This window comes from Rhinolophus sinicus, linkage group LG05, assembly GCF_036562045.2.
Source record: "Rhinolophus sinicus isolate RSC01 linkage group LG05, ASM3656204v1, whole genome shotgun sequence".
In the NCBI taxonomy this organism is placed as follows: domain Eukaryota; kingdom Metazoa; phylum Chordata; class Mammalia; order Chiroptera; family Rhinolophidae; genus Rhinolophus; species Rhinolophus sinicus.
In genome coordinates this window covers 156,447,966-156,471,845 of record NC_133755.1, presented here as the reverse complement: position 1 = coordinate 156,471,845, position 23,880 = coordinate 156,447,966, and the positions used below count along the sequence as shown (strand labels likewise).

The 23,880-nt window shown below is 36.9% G+C and overlaps 3 protein-coding genes across 3 annotated transcripts; all 3 read left to right on the top strand.

Annotated features, from left to right (window-relative positions):
* Positions 1-3,455: 3,455 nt before the first annotated feature.
* Positions 3,456-11,833, top strand: LOC109447940 (trace amine-associated receptor 4). Its single transcript, XM_074334008.1, has 2 exons — positions 3,456-3,535; positions 10,732-11,833. The coding sequence occupies exon 2, from the start codon at positions 10,790-10,792 to the stop codon at positions 11,831-11,833; it is 1,044 nt and encodes a 347-aa protein (XP_074190109.1). The 5' UTR covers positions 3,456-3,535; positions 10,732-10,789.
* Positions 3,546-4,577, top strand: LOC109447957 (trace amine-associated receptor 3). Its single transcript, XM_019732738.2, has one exon. It carries the CDS (start codon positions 3,546-3,548, stop codon positions 4,575-4,577), a length of 1,032 nt encoding a protein of 343 aa, XP_019588297.2.
* Positions 11,834-18,026: 6,193 nt separating the features above from the next.
* TAAR5 (trace amine associated receptor 5) lies at positions 18,027-19,040 on the top strand. Its single transcript, XM_019732709.2, has one exon. The coding sequence runs from the start codon at positions 18,027-18,029 to the stop codon at positions 19,038-19,040; it is 1,014 nt and encodes a 337-aa protein (XP_019588268.2).
* The last annotated feature ends 4,840 nt before the right edge of the window (positions 19,041-23,880 follow it).

Below are 23,880 nucleotides of genomic sequence, written 5' to 3'. Positions count from 1 at the left end.
TGAAGGGCCTGACAATCTTGTGGAGGAAAGGGAGTCGGCCCAGTCATAGAGTGGGCATTTGCAGGGCAATGTAGAGACCTCTGTGGCCAACGGTGGCTGGAGTTTTGTAGACTGAAGGGAGGAAAGGTTACAGTCAGGGTTTCCATACAAACAGATGCTGAAAGATACATTTATAATATGCAAGACTGTACTCTGATGTTCTAGCCAAGGTGTGTTTTTCCAGACCCTTTTCCTGGTATCCACCAAAACTAAGTAAAGGTGGTCTTGATAAAAGATGTATTTAGATCAGTTCCTCTTGGGCCCTCTACTTCTAACATATTCTTTGATATTTAGTTTTAGTAAAGATTCTCCTCTTCTGCTAGTTTTCAAATAATTCTATAGTTTATCGCTAATTACAAAAAGGTACTTTGCTTTGGTTTTCATTTTCACTCTTCTTTCTGCCCCTGTTCTCTCAAATGGAGGTTGTTCTGCCTGTTCTGGGAGTGTATTTACTGCCACTTGCTCCCAGCTGCTTTTAAGAAGACGTTTTCAAGATTTTATCTCTGCTCACTGTCAATGGCCATGTGGCTTTATAAGGATTACTTATGAATTGTGAGCTATTTGAAGTAAATCAGTCATTTACAGGTCACATACTATTTTTACGTTTTGATGTGACAATGTGTAAACTACTATAGATAGTTACAAAGTAGATTTATAGAAAAAAAACCTTCTTCTTCTGTTTACCTAAATTTCCAGTGCTACATTTGAATACTGTCAACTTATTGTCATTCCCAAAATGGCTTCCAAGTAGTGTTTGTTATTATAATCTTTAAATATTCGTTAGTGTCCATATTAGATATTAGAAAATTAACCAGAAAAAATCTAATATGATTAATTTTTATAAATTTCAAAACTTTGCTTCTCTCTTTTATACTGCATGCCCCATTTATACATTTATAATAAAATGCTAGTCTAAATTCTGAAATTACTCATGAAATTGTACCATCAGCCTGTTGTTTTTGTTTCACAAGTTTAATCAAAAATTAACACAAAGCTTCCCTTTGGATGGACTTTGCTTTTAGGCTAAGAATGATTTGGGAACTTTAAAATTTATATTTGAGACCTCATAGTTTAAAATCAATTTTTAATAGAGTATAAAATCTGATATTATCTTCTGACCTGTGGTAAGAGAAATGATGGAATAATCATGGTTAATGTTAGTACCAGGTCTTTAAATTGGCCTTGGTTTTGGTAAGAAATTCTTCCTCTTACTTGGCACACCATGAGCAGGCATTAAGAAGTGGTCAGAGAAGTGGTCAAGTTTGAAATTTTATGTGGTTCTCTTAAGCAGTTATCTAATCAGATGAAATATTTTAGACTTTAGTCTTAAATTCCAGAAAGCATGGGACTATCAGAATTTAAGAAGAAAAAGAAAGCACATTATTTATGGACATTATCCACATTTGTGCTCAAATTTAGAAAACTTTATCATTTGCTTATTACATTTCATTTCAGTCAGTATATTAAAGAACAATAACATTAATTGTTCCTATCTTCCTTTGCCAATTTCTTACCTGATGTTTTTTTACAACAAATAAACATGAGAAAAATCATAATTTGGATTAATTTATATATCTGTACATACATACATAGGTGGTAATAACAATTTTAAGTTCTTTACCTGAGTAGTTCAGTTCTAGAAGAGGGGAATGTGTTTTATAGTAATGGTGGCACTTGTGTTAGTTGGTCCCTGACAGACAGCATATGAAAATATTTACCCCCTTCTGTCAGAACCATGGATAGTAAATTTCCATTTTCTACTATATCTTATATGTCGTTTATATTTTAAGGCTATGAAAATTTGATTCTTAGCCTAGAGTTTGCTGTTGGGCACCTCTCCCTCCTACTGAAATGAATGTGTTCAGGCTACTGAAGGTTTTCCTCTGTCAGCTTTAGCTCCATGATATAATCTTACAGGTAAAATGCTCCTCTTTGTAAATGTATGTGACTGGAGATATGACAACCTTTTTTATCAGCCAATGCTTGAAACTGAAATATGAGGGAAAAAGGGAAAAGATTCCAATGAGAAATTACTACTGTTAAACAGTTTTGGCATACAAAATGGTAATTTCATAGCAGCTAGGTGGTTCAACACCATGGATTACATGGAAGATTCAAAAAGGGCAAAATTGAAGGCAATGCCGTACTTCTTATGAGGAAAAGCAGGCAGGAAGGTAGGAGTAATACTAATGGTATTATATATCTTCACAATTTCCAAACTCATAAGCAAGTTTGAAGTTTGATTTTGAAATCAGTTATTTGGAAGTCAGAATATAGTTTTCCAAAAGATTATTGTTAGTTTTTTTTTAACTTGGTTAATATGTGTTTCACTGAGTGCTTACTGGGTAAATGCCATGCTGTTCATACATTATATCTGATCTTTAAATCAAACATGTAAAGTAGGGTACATTATCCTTATTTTATAAAGGAGAAACTGAGACTCAAGGACACTTGTCCAAAATAATGTGGTTAATAAGTGGTAGAACCAATGGTCGGACAGGTCTGTCTGGTTTCAAAGCCATACTGTGGAATGTAAGATAGCCAGGAGCCTGGAAACTGCCGTCACATAGTAAATCTTTGTGAACATTCCATTTGAGGTCTTTTCCAATTCTGAAAGTGTATGAAGTTTCTGTCACGTAAATATAAGTGTGCATGATGGAAGATTTGAGTCCGCCCAATCCTGAAAAAAAAATTGAGTGGTTACTTGTATGCAACACCCATGTGAAGTTTTTCAAAGTCATAGCTATGCTCATGGAGATCATATGGGAAATTGAAGAGCGGCAGAGTTTCCTAGGTTTTAATATATTTTAACTGCACACATCTTCATGAACTTAAATACTGCACAAGTTTAATTGTAAGTCTGCTCTCCAACACAGTATTTTCTTTCATTTTTGAGAGTATGTGAGTTTCTGTTGGAAGAAAATCCCCAACTCCTGTAAGTGGTAGGTAAACTGCTAAACATTGCATAAAGGGCTGAAAAGAGCCAATAACTGCATCTTAACATGTCCATAAAACACTGAGGGGACCCGTGCCACCACTGCTACCACTTCCCAAGTACACCTTTTTTTTTCCTTTTACCTTCACAGCTTACTTCACCTATTCTGCAGCCCCTGGTGACCACTATTATATTCTCTGCTTTTATGACTTTGACTGTATTAAATAACTCATAAAGTAAAATAAACTCATGAAAAACTTCCAATACATTTCCAGGTGTTGAGTAGTCAATAGATAAACCCATGTTAAATAAATATAGGAAAATAGGTGAAATAGAAGAAGAAAGATAAGCAGTTGAGATTTTTCATTTTCTAATGCAACAAACAGCTCAGAAAGCAAGCACAACTGATGTAATTTTAAAGATTTCAATAAATTGTTATTGAGATAAGTTAATAACGAGTGACTTTGAACTTTATCGTGCCATTAGGAGCTGAAATTTACTGGAATCATTTTAAGACGAGAAGAAACGCTGATTCACCTTCCTAGAAAGGAATTTGAAGAGGTAAAGCCCAATGGATATAACTTATATTCCTGAAGACTTATCCAGTTGTCCAACATTTGGAAATAAATCCTGTCCTCCCACCAACCGCCCTTTTCATGTCCGAGTGATAATGTATTCAGTTATGACTGGAGCCATGGTGATCACTGTCTTTGGAAACTTGGTTATAATAATTTCCATTTCACATTTCAAGCAGCTTCACTCTCCCACAAATTTTCTGATTCTCTCCATGGCAACCACGGACTTCCTACTGGGCTTTGTCGTTATGCCATACAGCATGGTGCGATCAGTGGAGAGCTGCTGGTATTTTGGGGACGGCTTTTGTAAATTCCACGCAAGCTTTGACATGATGCTAAGTCTGACCTCCATTTTCCATCTCTGTTCCATTGCTGTTGATCGATTTTATGCTGTGTGTTACCCTTTACACTACACAACCACAATAACCACCTCGACGATAAAGCGACTGCTGGCATTTTGTTGGTCGGCCCCTGCTGTTTTCTCTTTTGGTTTAGTTCTATCTGAGGCCAATGTTTCTGGTATGCAGAGCTATGAGATGCTTGTTGCTTGCTTCAATTTCTGTGCGCTGACTTTCAACAAATTTTGGGGGACAATACTGTTCACTACATGTTTCTTTACTCCTGGATCCATCATGGTTGGTATTTACGGCAAAATTTTTATCGTTTCCAAACAGCATGCTCGAGTTCTCAGCAACATGCCTGAAAACACAAAGGGGGAAGTGAAAAAAAACCTATCTAAGAAAAAGGACAGGAAAGCAGCTAAAACCTTGGGTATAGTAATGGGAGTGTTTCTAGCTTGCTGGCTGCCTTGCTTTCTTGCTGTTTTGATCGACCCATATTTAGGTTATTCCACTCCTATAATAGTACTTGATTTTCTGGTGTGGCTTGGGTACTTCAACTCCACTTGCAACCCCCTCATTCATGGGTTTTTTTATCCATGGTTTCGGAAAGCTCTCAAATACATAGTGTCAGGAAAAATATTTAGCTACCATTCAAAAACTGTAAATCTGTTTCCTGAAGCACATTAATAAAAAAGCCATTACGAAAGTGAATAGAATATTGAAAATGAGACATTATTTTAGCCTAAAACACATACCTTACATCCCAAGGTCACTGCAAATATTGTTCTATTAAATTTCAGTAATCTAGGTAAGTGTTCTGTAACCTCCATAAAAGCTACATTTAGTAACTTTGATCAGCCAATCAATGAGTCACTTACTACTTGTACACTCTGTAGCCAATCAACACTTACCTCTGCCTGGTATGAAAAATATACAAAAGAAATATAAAACAGTTCAGAATTGACCTCAAGTTATACACATGAGACAATCAAGACCAATATAGGAAGAAAGAAAATAAAGTGCTAATGGTTTTGATTCCTCTCTGATTCCACTCTAGGAATTCAGAAAAGGGAAGATCATTATGATCTGTGAATGCAAAGAAGTGTGACAAAAGATTGGTCTTTACTACCAACTAACAGTCCACTTTACTATTTGGCTTGGAAAATTATTAACAATCATATAAATTATTCAATTATTTCCTAACACCTTGAAGCTCACTAGAAAGAGTTGCCCATAGGAGAAGCAGTTGATTACATACCATCATATACAATTTAAGCTTTTATCCTGGTGACTTTTTACTTGGTGGTTTATATTTGAAATGACTTTCTGTTTCCACTGTCTCTAGCTGCTTTATCTGCATGGTGTGTCTACACCATTCACCAGTAATCACAAAATCCCTTTTTGTACTTGTTGTTATCACTCTCTGCAAGTTGCCTAGGTCCCACCAAATAAATTTCATCCACACCACAATGCCTATGATTGAATGACATATATCATTAACGTCTGGTGAAAATTCTTCCAGTAAAATTTCTGTGAAACTTTGCGAGACAAACAGAAACTATCTTTCATTTGATAGATTGGGATATACATGCATATACGTAAAAATCATATTCCCTCACACCTGGGATTAAGTTGTAGGAGAGAGGAAAGAAGGAACAGAAGGGAGTCAAACTGTTCCTATATCTAAGTTCAGCTTTAGGTCAAACTTTGAATGGGAAAATTTAATTTTGGCTCTTCCTGTCTCTCTTCTAAGCCCTTCTCTCCATATACCCTGACACCTTATGTCCTGGATCCAACTCTGGAAAATCACCTGGGTGCACTTGTGTCTTGAAGGACAATATGATTCAGTAAGGACTATTGCTCGTTACGCCCATTGCAGTTGCATTCCCTGTGCTTGTTAGTCGAGAAGCAAATGTGCATGATAAATGCGTAATTTAAGTATTTTCATTTTACCAAAAGGATATTTACTAATCCAATCCAAGTGCTGGGGTCGAGGTGTGCATTGTAGGCTGTGTCAGGACAATATTAGGGTGTGAGAAGCACTGCCAGGCTCCTTCTTCCTGAGGGTCTCACAGAACCAGGGACACCACCCAACCATGCCTCTTCCTTCAGAGAGGAGGGTGCTAAAATTGGCTGGCCCCATGTCAGCAGCGACAGGCTTTTCATGTCTAGTAATCCTTCTACTACTTTCAGCTTCCTCTCAGTTCCTACTTTTAAAAGTCTCATGTGTTTCTCTACTTCTGATCTATTTACTCTCTACTCTAAAAATATCATGGGGTGTGTGTGTGTGTGTGTGTGTGTGTGTTAGAAAAAATTTTTTTATGAAACTTGTTAAAGATGATAAGGCAGACTGTATTCAAGGGAGGTTACTACAGTGGGGTTCTTGTAGTTGGAGAGAGATTAGACTCAACCGACTCCAACAAGGTCAAGTGGGAATTTATACCCAAGGAACAGGGTGAAGGATAAACCTCAAATTTATGTGTAAAAGCCATGGTCCCTCCTTATGCGCATTCTTAACTAAATGGACTGATCTGATCAAAAGTAGTTTAGAACATCAATGGCCACTGTAGGAAACATTTCAAATTCCCAAACTTTTCTCAAAACTGAATTGGACAATAATAGCTTTGACATTTGCAAAACTGAATGGAACACCTATTTCGAGTGATATTTTGAGGCTTTGAAACATTACCAGGAATTGGAAGTTATCTCTTGTGAAACAAAATTTTAAAATGAACTGAGGTTAACAAACTTTTAAAGAAAGAGAAAATGACTTTGGAATCCTGTGTTCCTTGCCTGTGATACCATCTTCCTCCATGACTCTTCTCTCTCAGGCTCTGCCTCTGGAGCCATCATGCTATTTTCCCCCAGCACATGGTGATGAAAATTTTCATTTTTCACTCAGTTAGCTTGAAACATGGTTCTTATTGCTTTTTATTTGGGTTAAGACCTTTATTTGGAAAATTATAGACAATGAACTACGGTGTGAATGAATATCACTGCACATGGCATCCAAAGGGAAAAATATAGACAAGTCAAATTTTCACTAGGGATTGTAGAGCTCACTGCAAATATCTAGCATTTGGTAATAAGTGGAGTGAGCGTTTGTTGGATTTGAACTAAATTTTCTCCTTCCTTCCTTCCCTTCCTCCCTCCGTTCTTTCATCCCTTCTCCTTTCTTCCTTTCCTCCCTCCCTCCCTCCCCTCTGTCCTTCCTTTCATATTTCATTTTGCTCCACTTTGGCCTTGTGTGAAGCTAACCCATGTTATCCCTTTGAAGTCATAGGGATGATTAGCACATAATGGATTCATCCTCCCAGAGCTAATTCTCTGGTGACTTGCTGTGATCTCTTTGCTGGCAGTACACTGAAAGTTGTTACAGGGCACACTGTCAAAAGCAGGACACAAGTAATGCAGACTCAGGAGGCATATTTTGTGTATAAATACTGATGGCAACACAGACTGCCAGGAGCCTACTTATAAGAGCTTGAGCCTAAGTGTGTTTTGTGGGGGGAAATCAGCAAGGAAGAAAGCAGTGGTGCATAATGCTCATTTACATGGTAAGGAACTTGAGCACAACAGTAAGTCACCTTTCAATGGTTTTAGCTCCAAGATACCTATTTAGTCCAAGAAATTCTGGTAAACAAAAGGAGACTATATTAAGAGGGGGAAAGGATCAAATAGATTTCTCTCTCTCTCTCTCTCTCTCTCTGTCTCTCTCTCTCTCTCTCTCTCTCTCTCTCTCTCTCTCTCTCTCTCTCTCTCTCTCTCTCCCTATTGAAAGGAACCAAACTTAAAATACTGATCTATAAAAATAAATCTGGATTATTTTTAAAAATCACTGAAATTCCAAAGAGGCAATTAGGGGAACACCTATAGCAGATCTTTCTTAAATCTAATTCATAATAATCTCCCTTACCTCAGAAACTGTTGTGTGAGTGAGATATATCAAAGTAAGAAAAAAAGCACTATTTTCATAGAAATAGTTTCAGAGTAGAGTGTCTGAGCTACGTCACCAGTAAGAGAAGAAAATCATGCCTGATAAAGCAGATATGATATTTCATCTCCTAATGTTTCCATTTTATTTATAACACATTATTAAGCTTGTTGAATATTTTCCTTCTTGTTTGAGGGAAATACATACACATTAATAGAATTTTAAGTATTTAATATTTGAGAAAAAGTTATTACCTAATTCCTTTTTCATTTTTTTCCTAGAAATTCTGAGGAATTTTTACATTTTCAAAATTATTTCAGAGTCCTTCTGTCTGTTTCTGTATTCTGTAATCTTGCCCCTTAAAGAACTAAATTTGAAATAAAAAACAATGCAACTCTTGCTCTTCTCCAGAATTGTTAGTAAATGTTTCTATTTACCTCCTGGCAAAAGTAATTAACAATTATCTGTGTTTTCATTGGGTGATTGTTTACAATGTTGTGGTTAATTTGGTTCTTTGTTACAATGTTATTGGTAAAAAGAAAAAAAAGATGTAACAACAATGTCCCATGATAAAAGTGAGATGTCATAGAGGGCTTAACTAACTTTATTTTATTTTATTAAAAAACTACTATATCTTTTGTGGAAGTGAACCTTCAAAGAATAAGAATGTCTATTCGGTTCAGTTTTTAAATAACCAGAAAAAACCCAACTGTATTTAATTTCATGACAATTTCCTTTTTTAGTAGAGCAGTAAACCAGCAGTCATAGGTGCATTTTTTAATTTGTTTTTATAATTTTTGGCCAAATGCTTAAGATAGGGGCTTAAAAGTACCATTGCCTTCAACATCATCTTATTAATTCACCCATGTAATAACTTTTTAAATAAATGTGTGTCTTACTCTATCTTTTTGTTTTAATATAACATTTTGAGGTTTAAATATTTCCCTAATATATATAAAAACATGGATCAGAAACATGAGCTAATACTATTAATTTCTAGTAGCTCTTTCATATCATATTTTTCCCAAAATAAAATAAAATAAATGAAATTCCCTTACAAACCTAGGAGGTTAAATTATATTAATGCTTTCAGGAATTAGGTTTTCAAAAATTAAATTTAAAACTCCAAAAATTATACCATGAAGTATTGAAGAGTGTACTATTTTGTATGAGGAATGTTATGTTTATGCATATACAGTGACAAATGCCTAAGTAATTTTGTGGCAATTATAAGCTATCTTTAAAGATAGTTTTTAAACAATTTTTTAAAAAGAATTAAAGAAAAAAAATTAATTCACAAAAGCAAAGAAGATAAAAGGCAGAATAAAGTTAATTTATTAAAGGAAGTATTAGGTGTTTAAGATTATGTTATATTCAGTATATCTTAGAGCTTAGAAACCAAGTGATAAGTAGTTAAATAATTTGTGCTGTGTATTCCAAAATTGATGGTCTACATTTATAAAAAAAAAATTTAAGTAAGTCTTTGTCCTTCTTACATTTTACTTTTCTATGTTTTGATTTCTCAAGTTCAACTCAATTACATAATATTTGATTAGTACAATGAAAATATATCTAAAAAATGTTAATATGAGAATTAAATTCCTATATCCAGAGCAAATAAAATGTGCTATAATGTTAAGATTTCAAATAATACACACTGGAAAAAAAATTGTTGAGCGATAGTAGCAAATACTGTATTATTTTCAAAGGTACTTATATTCTCATTAACATCGTTTCCAAGTAAATATGGTAGTACGTGCTTGTAGATTCATTTTCCCAATAGACCGGTGAGTTTTAATTTATTCTCAGGACAAAGTCCACTTCTCCAACCTGACCTCAGATCTCACAAATGCTTGTCATTGGCCATCAGAGTGACACCCAGTCCCCAGCACTGGAAAAACAAATCAAACCCATGTCATACTCTGGGTGAGTCACACTCATTAATTTCACATTTTAAGAGCAATTGCATGAATTATATAAAGCAACAACTTAAACAGTGAGCACATCTTTATGTCAAATTTGTTCCCAGTGTCAGACTTGAAATCTGTGAACAAGAGGACCTCAACCTGAATTTAAATTCATGAATGTAGCTGCTAAATGAAAGGAAATAACCCACAAAATTTATAGAATCTATCATTTGAAATATTTTTTTGCATTTTTGCTCTAAATTCTGAAAATGGTATTGTTTACACTGAAAAGAAAATGTTTTCTTTAATTGAATAGTATGTATTAAGTGGCAGGATCCAAAGCATTTGCAAATGCCCACAAGAGAATTTTAGACAGATAGACAGGAAGGAAGGCAGGAGGGAGGGAGGGAGGGAGGGAGAGAGAGAGAGAGAGAGAGAGAGAAAGAAAGAGAAAGACTTAAAATTATAATTCTTGTTTAAGCTAAACGTTAGGTAATAGTCCACAGATCCTGGTAATTCTTGAGGGACTTTTATCCAGCAAATTGATTAATATAGTGGAAAGGGAAAATCCTTGACTGCCTTGTGGATATGGAATCCTGAGTAAGAGTTACATATTAGTGCAATCAGATCATGCATTTACCTGGTTGTTTAGGTGGTTTTAACTGAGTTACTTAGATGTTGGGTGACAATATTCATTCATCTTTAATCCCTTCTTAGTGGAAGGATGGTCCTTAGACTAAGAGCATTGGCATTCTCCAAAGAGCTGGTGAGAAATGCAAACCCTCAGAACCACAACACACCGCCCTCCCCTTCAGAATCTGTGTTTTTAAAAAGATTTCTGGGTGAGTCATATGCTTATTAAAGTTTGGGGAGAGGTGCTCCTGGTCAGTAGGGATTACGACTTGGAATTGAAAAATGCAGCTAGCTGGAATTCTTTGAAAAGCTGCCCTGCCAACAATTGTTAATGTTTTTCCTCTTTTTTTTTTTTTTTTTTTCACAGAAAGGAGAAGAGCACACTACTTTTGCAAAAGACTCATAGTACCCACAGGACAAAGACAATGGATTTACCCGATCTTTGGGACCCCACAGAAGTACAACTTTGCTTTGCTTTGGTTAACAATTCATGTCCTAGAAATGTGAGGTCTGTGTGGAGTGTCTCTGTCATGTACATTGTCATGACTGGTGCTATAGTGATGACCATGCTGGGCAATCTGCTTGTGATCATTTCCATCACCCACTTCAAGCAGCTCCAGTCTCCAACCAACTTCCTGATCCTCTCCATGGCCACCACTGACTTTCTACTGAGCTGTGTGGTCATGCCCTTCAGCATGATCAGGTCCATCGACTCCTGCTGGTACTTTGGAGACCTCTTTTGCAAAGTCCACAGTTGCTGTGACATCATGCTCTGTACCACCTCCATTTTTCACCTCTGCTTCATTTCAGTAGACCGTTACTATGCTGTTTGTGACCCTTTGCATTATGTCACAACAATTACCATCCCTGTCATAGAGGTCTTTCTGCTCATCAGTTGGTCTATTCCAATCTTTTTTGCCTTTGGTCTGGTGTTCTCAGAATTAAACATAATTGGTGCAGAAGATTTTGTTGCAGCCATTGACTGCACAGGTTTGTGTGTGTTGATATTTAACAAACTTTGGGGGGTTCTGGCCTCATTTATAGCTTTCTTTCTCCCTGGGACAGTAATGGTGGGGATTTACATACACATTTTCACTGTAGCCAGGAAGCACGCTAAGCAAATCGGCACGGGTCCTATGATAAAACAGGTTGGGTCAGAGAACAAAATGAAGGTGTCATCCAGAAAAGAAAACAAGGCCACCAAGACTTTAAGCATAGTCATGGGAGTGTTTGTATTGTGCTGGCTGCCCTTTTTTGTCTTGACGATCACAGACCCTTTCATTAATTTTACAACTCCTGAAGGTTTGTACAATATCTTCCTCTGGCTAGGTTACTTCAATTCCACTTTTAATCCCATTATATATGGCATGTTTTATCCTTGGTTTCGCAAGGCATTGAGTATGATTGTCACAGGAATGATCTTCTGCCCTGACTCTTCCACCCTAAACTTATTTCCTGCACATACTTAGGCAATGCTCTCCATTCTCTAAGATTATTTTCTGGTAGGGATCCTTGGATGCTTTTTCCACCCAAAGGTAGGATAGTATGGACAGGCCAGATAAGGAGATTTTCTAGTTGGTATAAAAGACACCTAAGTAGGCACAATAGATCTAGTCTTCTGGGTATCCCAGAGCTACCAAAGTGGTTAATTCCTAGGGTTCTGTGGAAGGTACCTCCAATAAGAAGGCTTATTCCATGGCTTGCTGATTCCTGAATATCCAAAATCAGAGATTTAAAATTTCACTCCTTTGGCTTAAATCAAATAGGGATCTTCTACTTTTTTTTTTCTTGTAAATAGCAGAAGAGGAAACACAGTTGGTCTTCACATTCATTGACAGCCACGTAGAGTTTATCTAAGTCTATTTTCAGATTATTGTTATATCTTGAGGGAGTGGTGAGAGCATGAGAACACTGGGAGCCTGAATTGTAGAGTATGTGAATAGCATAGAAGGAGAATAAAAAGCAGACAGTTGTATTTACTCTCAATTTTCTTGGTTCTGGCTTAAACCTCTTTCAAAAGGAGTTGATGTGCGATTTGCAATATTTTGATAAAATTTGACTGTTTTATTAAATGGGAAGAATGGATAAAGAAAGAGTTTAGAAATATACATATTTTTTCAATTTATACTTTTTATCTACACATACATGTGGCCTACATGTATACATACAAGTGGTATGTCCATCTGTGTGTGTGTGCGCGCACACATACTAACTATTCACCAAGATTGAGCTTCATTCACAAACTGCAATTCTTTCCCTCCCCCAGAGGTTTAAGCTAATATTTATTGTCTCTTTCCTGTGTTCTTTTGTCTCACTCTTCCCTCTTTTACTCCATTAACTTATTTCACCAAATTTTGTTCTTTATAGTCTTCTTTTCATCCTTCACATTTCTCTGTCTCTCTGAGAATCCAGTGGTTCTCAGCCAGAGACAGTTTTGCCCTTTGGGGACATTTGGCAATGTCTGGAGACACTTTGGGTTGTTACAGCCAGGGAGGGAGTCATACTAACATCTAGCGGGTAGAAGTAAGGCATGCTGCCAACCATTCATTCTATAATGAAAAGAACAGCCCCCCCACAATAAACAATTATCTGGCCCGAAACTTCGAGAGTGCCATGACTGAGAAACCCTGTTCTACTCTCATCTAATCTCACAGCTTCAATGACCATCTCTTCATATATTTCTCTCAAGTATCTTTATCTTCAGCTTGATCATTTCCCCCAAATTTGAGTTCTTCATTTTACTGTCAGTGAAGTATCTTTGTGGATGCTCCACGAAGATCTCAAGCTCAACATATCCGGCGTCTTCCTTTGCTGCCCACCCAACCACTGAAAACCTGTGTGTTCTGACTCCTGCTCGGTATCAGGGTTGGGTGTACCCTCGTGTGCTACTTCCTCATCTAGACTGAAAGTTCCTTTTTGTGAGACTATATCCTTATATGTTTTATCTTGGTATTCTACAGTGCTTGGCATGGTGGCTTTCCCAGAAAAATCTCTGAACACATTCACTGGATAACTAAAACTAAATCTTGGAGGAAAATGGGAGTTACTCCAATGTACAGAAATAAACAATATACAACAAAGGATGTTGGGCAGTTGGAGCCTCTTCTCTTGGGAAGAAAGATGGAGGAAAGAGCCTATTTGTAGAGAAGTAATTGAACTGAATTTAATTATTGTTCTAATGAGCTTTGGACATCTGTGCACAATGTGCTAGGAAACCTTGGGACAGTGCCAGCAGAGGTACATAGTGAAATATGACTCACCAACTGCAAAACATTTGCAAGATTCAGAATGAAGCTTTCATGCTCACATAGTGAACTTCCTGAGGATACAAATTAGGTCTCCCCTTCCTTTTCTTTTCTTTTTTTTTCCCTTTCATTTTCCTAATATGTCAATAGCCCAAGTTCTTTATAGAAAGGTTTGGTCCTGTAGAAATAATGTTCACTATCCTATGCATTGACAGATTGGGAAATGTTTTTAATAGAGATCGTCAACAGATGAACTCTTCCAGAAGAACTCATACTCACAAACTTAGAATCTGTTTATATGTGGTTGGAGCAATTTATTCATTAATGTTTACCTCTTTTTGTAGGAAGTAAGGTTGCTTTTCATAACAGTAATCTTAAGATACTGGTAGGTTGCAAAGAGAAAATTTGTTAACATTGCAATAAATTTTGATGTTAAGTGTATTTTATTTTGTAATTCTTATAGTAGTAACAGAATGTTTGGTTAACCAAACCCACTCCATTCTCTGACCTGGCCAATGACATCTAATCCTAAGATTTCTGATATTCAAATATATATATATATATATATATATATATATATATATATATATATATCCTAAATGCTTTTATGAACCTTTTTTTGTGGTTTTGAATTTACCCTTGCTTTGGGAAACTACTCAGGACTCCAAAACACCTTCTATAATATCTCAATTCAGTTGGGAATTCCCAATACCCTCTTGATCTATGTGTTCTATTGAATATTTATATCTTCTCAATTTGATAATTTGAATATAGCATATTTAGGCCCTGAGAATTTTCAGGAAATTACTGTTACCACAGGACACTGTTTGAAATCAGAATTGGGTTTTTAAGATGCTTAGCAGCGTATTGGTTTATTCTCTTCTGTTGCAGTAGTTTAATCCTTCAGGAGATTTCTTCTGCTGCTAATCTTGAAGGCGACATTCAGAAGCTAAGCTACTCCTTTATTTTGAAGAATCAAAAGAACAGGAGAAGTTCCTCAGGCTTCAGGCCAAATTTGACCTCCTCCCAGGGTCTGATGGGGTAATAGACCACCTTATGATGACAGGAGTATTTTACAGTTTGTTTTTAGTGATGAGTCTCCCTTCCTCTTTGGGAATTCGACAGAAATATTTGTGCTACTCAATCTGAGGGACTGAATAGGAAAGGAAGCCGGTCATTCAGCACTTACTCACTTTCTCATTTGATCCTCAAAAATAACATAGGATGTGTGACTTAATATCCGAGGCCATGGGCTGGTCCTTTTGTAGACCAGCATTTTCTTATGCTCACTAAGAGCAGAGCTAAATGGAGGAGAAATAAAGGAGCAGGTGGGATGTCTGCTGCAGTCAGAATCATTCCTTACCTTAACAAAGAGCTTTTGTAATTCACGAAGGGCATTGGTGAACATCAGCTCAGTTGTTTCTCAAAAGAGCTCCACATGTTCTTCCCAGGTCAATGCAAGGAAAAGTGAATCATCCCATCATTATTCCTAATCTAATGCTCTTCTTTCCAGCATTCATCCAGGTTAAACAGAGTAGCCATTATCTCAGGAGGATGATGACTGACGAGGACATCTTGCTCTCTGTATTAAAAACTACTCAGTTCAACAAACACTTATTGAGCATCTACTATGTGTCAAGGGCTGTTCTAAGTGCTTGTAGTTCAGAGATGAATAAAACTCAAATCCTAGTCTCAGGGGGCTTGTGGTCTAATAGAAGAGACCACAGCCACTCAGTTACACTGCAGGAAGTTAAGGGACTAAGGAAGAGGAAATTTAGCCTGGTTTTGGAGTTAGCGAAGGCTGTCTGCATTTTATGCCAAAGGAAGGTGTCGTCAGGTTTAATAAAGGCCCCATTACCAACCACTGAAGCAGAACTATGCCTATTGCATTTCAGGTTGGATATAGATCTCCAAACCAAAAACCTTTTGAAAATTTCTTTTTTCAGGCTTTATTCCAGTTGTAAGACATTTGTCCCTTGTCCCTATTTTTCACAGATTCTTGGTCAGATTAGATTTACAGCCATGGAGTTCCTGGCTGATTGCATGTGGATTATGCTTTGAAAAGTAAGGGATGTCATGAATGCACGGTCCTTCCTGGTCTGATAAAATTCTGGCGTCAGAAATCTGTTTCCATGTACACTGACTTGGTACAAGACAAGTTTTAAGCAGTTACCTCTGGGTTTACCCAGGGTTTTGTGGAGAAGGGGGAGGTGCACGCCAACTGTTTTCATTTGTGTTGACCCTGTCCTGCCTTCTCCTACAGGCCCTGCTGGCAGATGTAGTCCTTCGTTGCCTTTAGAATTCTGTCATTTTTGCAACATCAGTTTGACTTATATTGTGAAATGATTTCACCAAGAAGCATTCTATCTTCTGGAGGTTAGATACGAAGAAACAGGGAGAACAGAATATGATTCAGTGTGTCGTTTTCCTTGATAATATCCCTGTGAGGTAAAGACATATGAGTCTGATTGGAGGTTATCTTACCAATGAAGAGACAGAGGGAAGAAGAGGATAAGTGATGATCTGGAAAATGGCAGAAAAAGAATCTAACTCCTCTCTGTCCGGTGAACTGTTTCATCGACTGTGATTTCTTTAACCAGCACAAAACATAGAGCTTAAAAAAGACATCATGATGAATTCAGTGTGGGGGTCACAAACCAAAGGACTTATGATCAATTATTCTCAATTATTTCTCTTGTTGAGAGAAATGTACACAAATAATCCTAAAGCAGAAGGGGTATGTGGAACTCACTAAAATGTTAAACAAAAGCCTATATCAATACAGTGTCTTTAACTTTCATCTCTAATTAATTAGCGGGATAAGTGATGATTCTGTATTGAGAAGGAATGTTAAACTACTGAGACCTGTGAATAGTGCAAACTAGGTCCCTTGGTACTCACTCAGTGCTCATTTGCATAACATACCCCATGGAGGAGTAGTTTCTATTTGGAGTATAAAATCATTAACTGATTGCACATCTGTCAGCTTTGCAGATGGAAGACGATTCTACATACCTATGTCTACTTGCTACAAAAAGGACTTCTTTCCACAATTGATTCTGATTGTTCTGTAAGTAGCTTGGAAACTCTGAATTCAATTTATTAGAACTTGCTTAAAATTTTACAGACTAGTGTTAAGATAGATAAAATACTTTTTCATATCAGTTCTCCCAAGATGTATGGATACTCTGTTATCTTTTGAAATTGAGCCGCATGCAAAACTGAGACCGGGCAATTGTATTCTTTCAATTACTTATATATTGAATTATTTTGTTGGGAACAGTTGACATGTAATTAAAAAGCTTAATCTGTTGATTTTATTGTCAATTTATTTAATTCTTGAAGAGAGGAGCCAGAAGTTACTATTTACCCAAGTGATTTATGAACAAGGATTAATTCTTCACTTATTTCAAACTCATAACTTTAATCTCACTTTACACTTAACAAAAAGTAACCTAGCAAAATGGAAGAGACACCCTCTTAATAATTGTATAAAATTTGCTGTGAAATAGCTAATTTTTTCTTTGAGAAAATATTTGGCTCATGTTGGTCTTCTTTTTCCTTAAGGATAATGTATACACTAGTTTCAAAAGTGCCCAGCCAATCTTATGGGCTACAAGAGACAGTTTGGGGAATATAATCAATAATGTTGTAAAGATTTTGTAGACAGACGGACACCTGTCTTATAAGGAGACCACTTCAGAGATGGTGTAGATGCCTGATCACTGCACTGTACACCTGAAGCTGAAGCTGAATAATAATGAATGTCAACTATAATTTCATATATATATAGTCACAAAAGTAGAATACAGAATAAGGAATAGAGACAGCGGAAATGTGACAGCTGTGTGCAATGTCAGAGAGGTAGTAGACTGGGGGAGGGGGTTATTACTTTGTGAGGGGTGTAAATGTCTAACTATTGCATTGTTTTGTACACCTGAAACTAATAATAATAATAATAAATATCTAGAAAATGCTTTCCAAAAGTGGTGATGGGGAGGCAGTGTATGTAGAGAATGCAAAGAAAAACTATTTTAAAAGAAAGAGAAGGAGGGAAATTGTCAGGATATCAAGAAAGTTTAGTTTTCATTAGGAAGCATAGAGGTGTCATAGAATAAAAACAGTATTTTTTAATTAAAAAAACAAAGTGCCCAGTCAGACAAACCAGGATTAGCAGAAGTAACTCGTATGAGACCTTGTATTCCATGTTGCATTTGATTTTCAGGGTGCATTTGATTCAGTACCTAGGGAAATCGTACTAGGTTCCAAATTGACCTTTAGTTCTCCAGATCTCACTTTCTAATTATTTAGCAGATAATTTTTTTTATTTTTTATTTTTATTTTTTTTATTTATTTTTTGTGTGTGTGGGACAGGTGGCCAGTTCCCAGAGAGCGAGAGGGAGAATAGAAACCATAAATGAGCGCTGCCCTCAACGAAGGTGCTGAAGAACACCCCCTGGCGTTTTGCTACCAGGTGAATGGGTCTTGCCCCAGGACAGTCCGTCCTCTGGGCATCCAGTTGACCATCTACCTCATCTGTGCAGCAGGCACAATTATTACGGTCCTGGGAAATTTGTTTGTGGTGTTCGCTGTGTCCTACTTCAAAGCTCTTCACACTCCCACCAACTTCTTGCTGCTTTCTCTGGCCCTGGCTGACATGTTTCTGGGTCTGCTGGTGTTGCCCCTCAGCACGATTCGCTCAGTGGAAAGCTGCTGGTTCTTTGGAGACTCCCTCTGCCGCCTGCATACCTACTTGGACACCCTCTTCTGCCTCACCTCCATCTTCCATCTCTGTTTCATTTCCATTGACCGCCACTGTGCCATCTGTGAGCCTCTGCTCTATCCCTCCAAATTCACAGGTAGGGTGGCTCTTAGGTACATCCTGGCAGGGTGGGGGATGCCAGCAGCTTACACTGCCTTCTTTGTCTACACAGATGTAGTAGAGAGAGGGCTCAGCCAGTGGCTGGAAGAGATGCCTTGTGTGGGCAGTTGCCAGCTGCTGTTCAATAAGTTTTGGGGCTGGTTAAACTTCCCCATGTTCTTTTTCCCCTGCTTGATCATGATCAGCTTGTATGTAAAGATCTTCGTGGTTGCTTCCAGGCAGGTCCAGCAGATCAGTGCCTTCAGCAAAAGCCTTGCTGGGGCTGCCAAGCGTGAAAGAAAAGCTGCCAAAACCCTGGGCATTGCTGTGGGCATTTATCTCTTGTGCTGGCTTCCCTTTACCATCGACACACTGGTGGACAGCCTCCTTAACTTCATCACGCCACCACTGGTCTTTGACATCTTTATCTGGTTTGCTTACTTCAACTCGGCCTGCAACCCAATCATCTATGTCTTTTCCTACCGGTGGTTCAGGAAGGCACTGAAACTCATCCTGAATCAGGAGATATTCTCACCTCGGACATCCACCATTGATTTGTACCAAGAATGACTTTTTTTTTTTTTTTTTTTAACCGAACTTAGGCAAGCAGGGGAGCCTCGTAGGAAGGATGAGTGGTGTTGTGGCAATGGGTGGTGTGGTATCCTGAGTTTGTGGGCATGCTTCCAGGGCAGCCGGGCTTAAGTGGAGGGGGAAAAATCAACTTCTTAATTTGGAAAGAGATTATAGCACTCTTCTCATTCAATGTTTCTATAGTAGAATGTAGGAAAAGGAGAGAGTGAAGCCATGTACATATTCATTGGATAAGTTAAGACTCTGAAAACATTCAGCTTCTCATTCATTACTTCCTTGAGACAACTAAGAGACAGAGGTGGAGGAAAAAGAGCACTGAGGTCAGAATTTCTGAATTCTTGTCTTAGTTCTGCCACTTGGCAGAGCTGGGTGAAACGACTTCAGCAATCTTTGAATCCCTCCGCTATCACCAAGTTTCCTCATTTAGAAAATTAGGGGCTTGTGCTGTTCACTTCCTAAGGTGTCCTTAAGCTCAGATATCACATAATCTAACGTGGGGAAACATTGTTTGAATCCTAATTTCACATCACTTTTCATATTCATAGTCAAGTGTTTGGAACATTTTAAAAATGTTCCCTTTAGAATCACTGTCTCCTTGAAAGCCAGCAGTCAAACAGGTTTGTGTGCCAGGTTTGTCTATTTCAATGATCACTGAGTAAATGTGTTATATTTTTAAAGGAATATTTTCTTCTTTTTCTTTAATAATAGAAACTTGAAACTATGTGGAATATATTGCACACAAAAATAACAAAAATAAAAGTGATAATAAGACACATCTCATTATTTTAGTATTTCTTCCCTTTCTAAATTATTTTTATTTTAAAATTACAGTTGGCATACAATATTTTATTAGTTTCAAGTGTACAACATAGTGCTAAGACATTTATATAACTTATGAAATGATCACCCCGATAAATCTAGTACCCACCTGACACCATACATAGTTATTACAATATTATTGACTATATTCCTTATGCTGTACTTTATATCTCCCTGATTATTTTGTAACTACAAATTTATACTTATTAATGCTTTCCCCTTGTCACCCATCCTCCTAACTCTCCTCCCATCTGGCAACCATCAAAATGTTTTCTCTTTTGTTTGTTTGTTTGTATTGTTCTTTAGATTCAACACATAAGTGAATTCATATTGCATTAGTCTTTCTCTGTCTGACTTACTCTACTCAACACAGTACCCTCTAGGTCCGTTCATGTTGTTGTAGATGGCAAGGTTTCTTTCTTTGTGATGGTTGAGTAATATTCCATTGTATGTATGAATCATTGCTTCTTTATCCATTCATGCATTGATGGACACCCAGCTTGCCTTCATATCCTGGCTATTGTAAATAATGCTGCAATAAACATATGGATGCACACATCTCTTTGAAGTAGTGTTTTGGATTTATTAGGATAAATACTCACAGGTGGAATTATGGGGTCCTTCTTTGTCTCCTGTTGTAGCCTTTATTTTAAAGCCTATTTTGTCTGGTATAAGAATTGCTACTCCAGATTTTCTTTTCATATCCATTTTCATGCAATATCTTTTTCCATTCCTTTACTTTCAGGCTGTGTGTCTTTTGATCTGAAGTGAGTCTCTTGTAGGTAGCACATGTAACGGTTTTATTTTCTTATCCATTCAGCCATCCTATGTCTTTTGTTTGGAGCATTTAATCCATTTACATTGAAAGTAATTGTTGATAGATATGTAGTTATTGCCATTTTATTATTCATATTTTTGATATTTTCTTCTTCTTAAAGAAGTCACCTTAATATTTCTTGTAATACTTCTTTGTTGGTTAGTGATAATGAACCACATCTCACCATTTTAATATTTCTCCCCCCCCTTTTTTTAATTATGCAATTTAGAACTACTATCTTTCCAGGGACACCCAGTATACGATTTTCTTTGGAAAAAACAAGTACCTATGCCACATGCTTACTCAGAATTGAACTAAATGTTTATCAGGAGCTATTACTAGTAAAGTACTTACATCTTTTATGTACATTTCCTTCTGCTTTCTTTTTAATCTCTTAAATCTTTTTTTCATGTCTCTAGTCACTCTACTTCCACATTTCTTACTTAGCTTTGTTTTTTCTTCAGATTAATAATTGTTTGCTTGGAAAACTTATTTGTAAATTAATTCGTGGTCTCTGGAGTACAGATGTATAGATCAGTGTAGTTATACATAAAGATACAGACATAAATATATCAATCTCAGTAAATAAAGAAGTAAAGTCATATTTGTCTTTTTTCAGCCAATGAAGTTGCCTGGCTGAAATAGATTTGTTTGTTCTTTTTTTTTGCTAGAGAAATAACTTCTCTTGACTTCAGTTCTTATTTCTAATTTTAAAAAATGCAAACATATTTTTCAATGTTTTTCTTAATCCTTAATTTTTCTCTAGAAGTTATTATTCTTTCTTTTCCATGTAGCTTATTAGCATCATCAGATAATAAAATAACAGATTAATTATAAATCAAAATTTGTCCTAGTATATGTAGTTTTGAAACCTTAATGAACTGGGAACACTTTGTCTTAAATATAGCAATAAATATAATTTGCAAAATATAAGTCAATCATTACTTTAAAAAGCACATTTCCCACTTACCTTCCTAGAAAAAAACCCACACCTATTTCCAATACACTGGGCATGGCCTGTCTGTCCTGGAAGTAAGAACACTCAGATACTTCGAAAGGTGGACAGTTCTTCATGTTAGTCGCTTTCACAGGAGCAGGAAATGATTCCACATCCTTCACATCTTACTGTTTTCTGTTAGAGGGAGAAGGTTGCATTAGCCAAGCGAGGCTCCAGGATAGAGGCAAGGGAAGGATGGAAAGGGAAGAAACTAATATTTGCTGAGAACCTAAGCATCTCACTTACTGCCCACAAAATCTGCAGGGTGGACATGACCAACCTTGTATTACAGATGAGGCACACAGAAGTTCAGTCATTTATTCTCTTCTTACTTGAAAGCCCTGACTTATCTACTATATCTCTGAGATATTAGAGGAAACTGGAATGATAATTAACAGGAGAGTAGGACTAAACTTCAAAAGCAGGTAGGAGACTTCAGCTTCTAGTGAATCATAGAAAGCACTAGAACATGAGTATCATGGCACAATGTTCATATCACCAATGAACCAGAGTGGAGTAAGAACAAGAATCACTATTTTGGTGTATACCACAAAGGGGAGCAGGAGCTGATGGGTTCACAAGTCAGGTTTCTAACCCTGGGATTTGATGCCCAGCTCCTTCATCGTCCATGACGTGAGAATAGGATGTAAGAAGCAAAGCTGTTGCACTCAGAAAATCTGTTTAGATTCTTGGACAAATGAAAACCTATGTTCAATGATATTCCCCTAAGTTGTGAGTAGAATGTCCATGGTGATACTTAACTATTCTGGATAATTATCTTTCCTCACTCTCTTTTGCTGCATGAGAATTAACTACATTTAAGGCAAGAGTTCTTACTTTTGTTTGCCATGAACTCCTTTGGCACTTCGGTAATGACTATGGACCCTGTTTCAGGATAAGACTTTTAAGTGGATGAATTAAAAAGAAAACAGAATTATAAAGGAATACAATTATATTGAAATACAATTATCAAGATATCTTTCAAGTAGCCAATTTTGTTGTACAATCATGTTTGTGCTTCTTTATGAAAGCATTACATAAGCCCACCTGAGGCAGGTGCAGTAACTGTCGTAATTTCACAATAGTGATGACAATTAGTGAAATCTCATGATATCTGTAAGATCTATACTGTGATACAAAAATATTGATTTCTATTGGTGACAAAAATCAGAGGTAGTGCAAACATTACTGTTTTGTTTTTATTTTTTGCCTACATTCAAAATGGAAGAAAATGCTAAATTTCAAGTGCAGATTAATGAATATAAGGACAATATATTTCCACATAAGTTCATGGATACCCTGGGTAAAGAATCTCCTTTAAAGGTGAACACCAGGTCACTTTTCTGAGCATGACAGCTTTGTGATCAAATGTGCATAGAAGCTGGTGGCGTTCAGAGCTCACCATTAATAGTCAATAGTCTGCAGCCTCATAAACTCATCTTCATCGAGAGCATTCCACGGGAAACTAGCTCAACAAGCAGAATTATTTCTTGGTGTTTTTGTCCTTGCTTCGATTGATTGATTGATTGATTGATTGATTGATTATTTTTTGTATTTTAAAAAACATGCTGTTCTACAAAATAACATGATTTCAAATTCCAAGATGGGCCTTTTTTGTTTTGTGTGAACCTGATCACTATTTTTTCTCTAAACATCTCCCAACTTAATCACGTTTTTTTCTTACAACTGACTCAAATCAGGTTACAGCTCACCCAGGTACAGCATGTGTGAACATGTGCTGCGCATGAATGTATACGTGTATATGTATAGAAGTAGAAATGTGTGACCTATATATCATCTATATGACCAAAGGTTTTGAGCAGGCAATTTCCATAGCAAAACCCCTTTCTATGGCTTCTGAATACTGTCCCATACAGTTATTTCTGCAGAGGGCACCTGGAATCAAGAGGTCACACTAACAGTGACCCACAAAGTGTGTGAGAGAATCAGGCCCCCTTCGTATACGCAGAGTTTTACCGTTTACATAAGTTTTGTCTGGAACTCTAATGACTGCAAAGTTGGAACTGTAGGGGAAGGCTTTGATAATTAAAGAGAAAGGATTCACCATCCTTGGTCCCGGCCCTACCACATGATGCCGGTGAGATTTTGTCTTCTACACTTCTCACCTCTATTTTATTCTCCTTTCACACTGTAGCCTCCCCTGCTCCCTACTCTCTTGGAAGGAG

Coding starts and splice junctions, on each gene's coding strand:
- LOC109447957 (XM_019732738.2), top strand. CDS start 3,546: ATGGATATAACTTATATTCCTGAAGACTTATCCAGTTGTCCAACATTT.
- LOC109447940 (XM_074334008.1), top strand. CDS start 10,790: ATGGATTTACCCGATCTTTGGGACCCCACAGAAGTACAACTTTGCTTT.
- TAAR5 (XM_019732709.2), top strand. CDS start 18,027: ATGAGCGCTGCCCTCAACGAAGGTGCTGAAGAACACCCCCTGGCGTTT.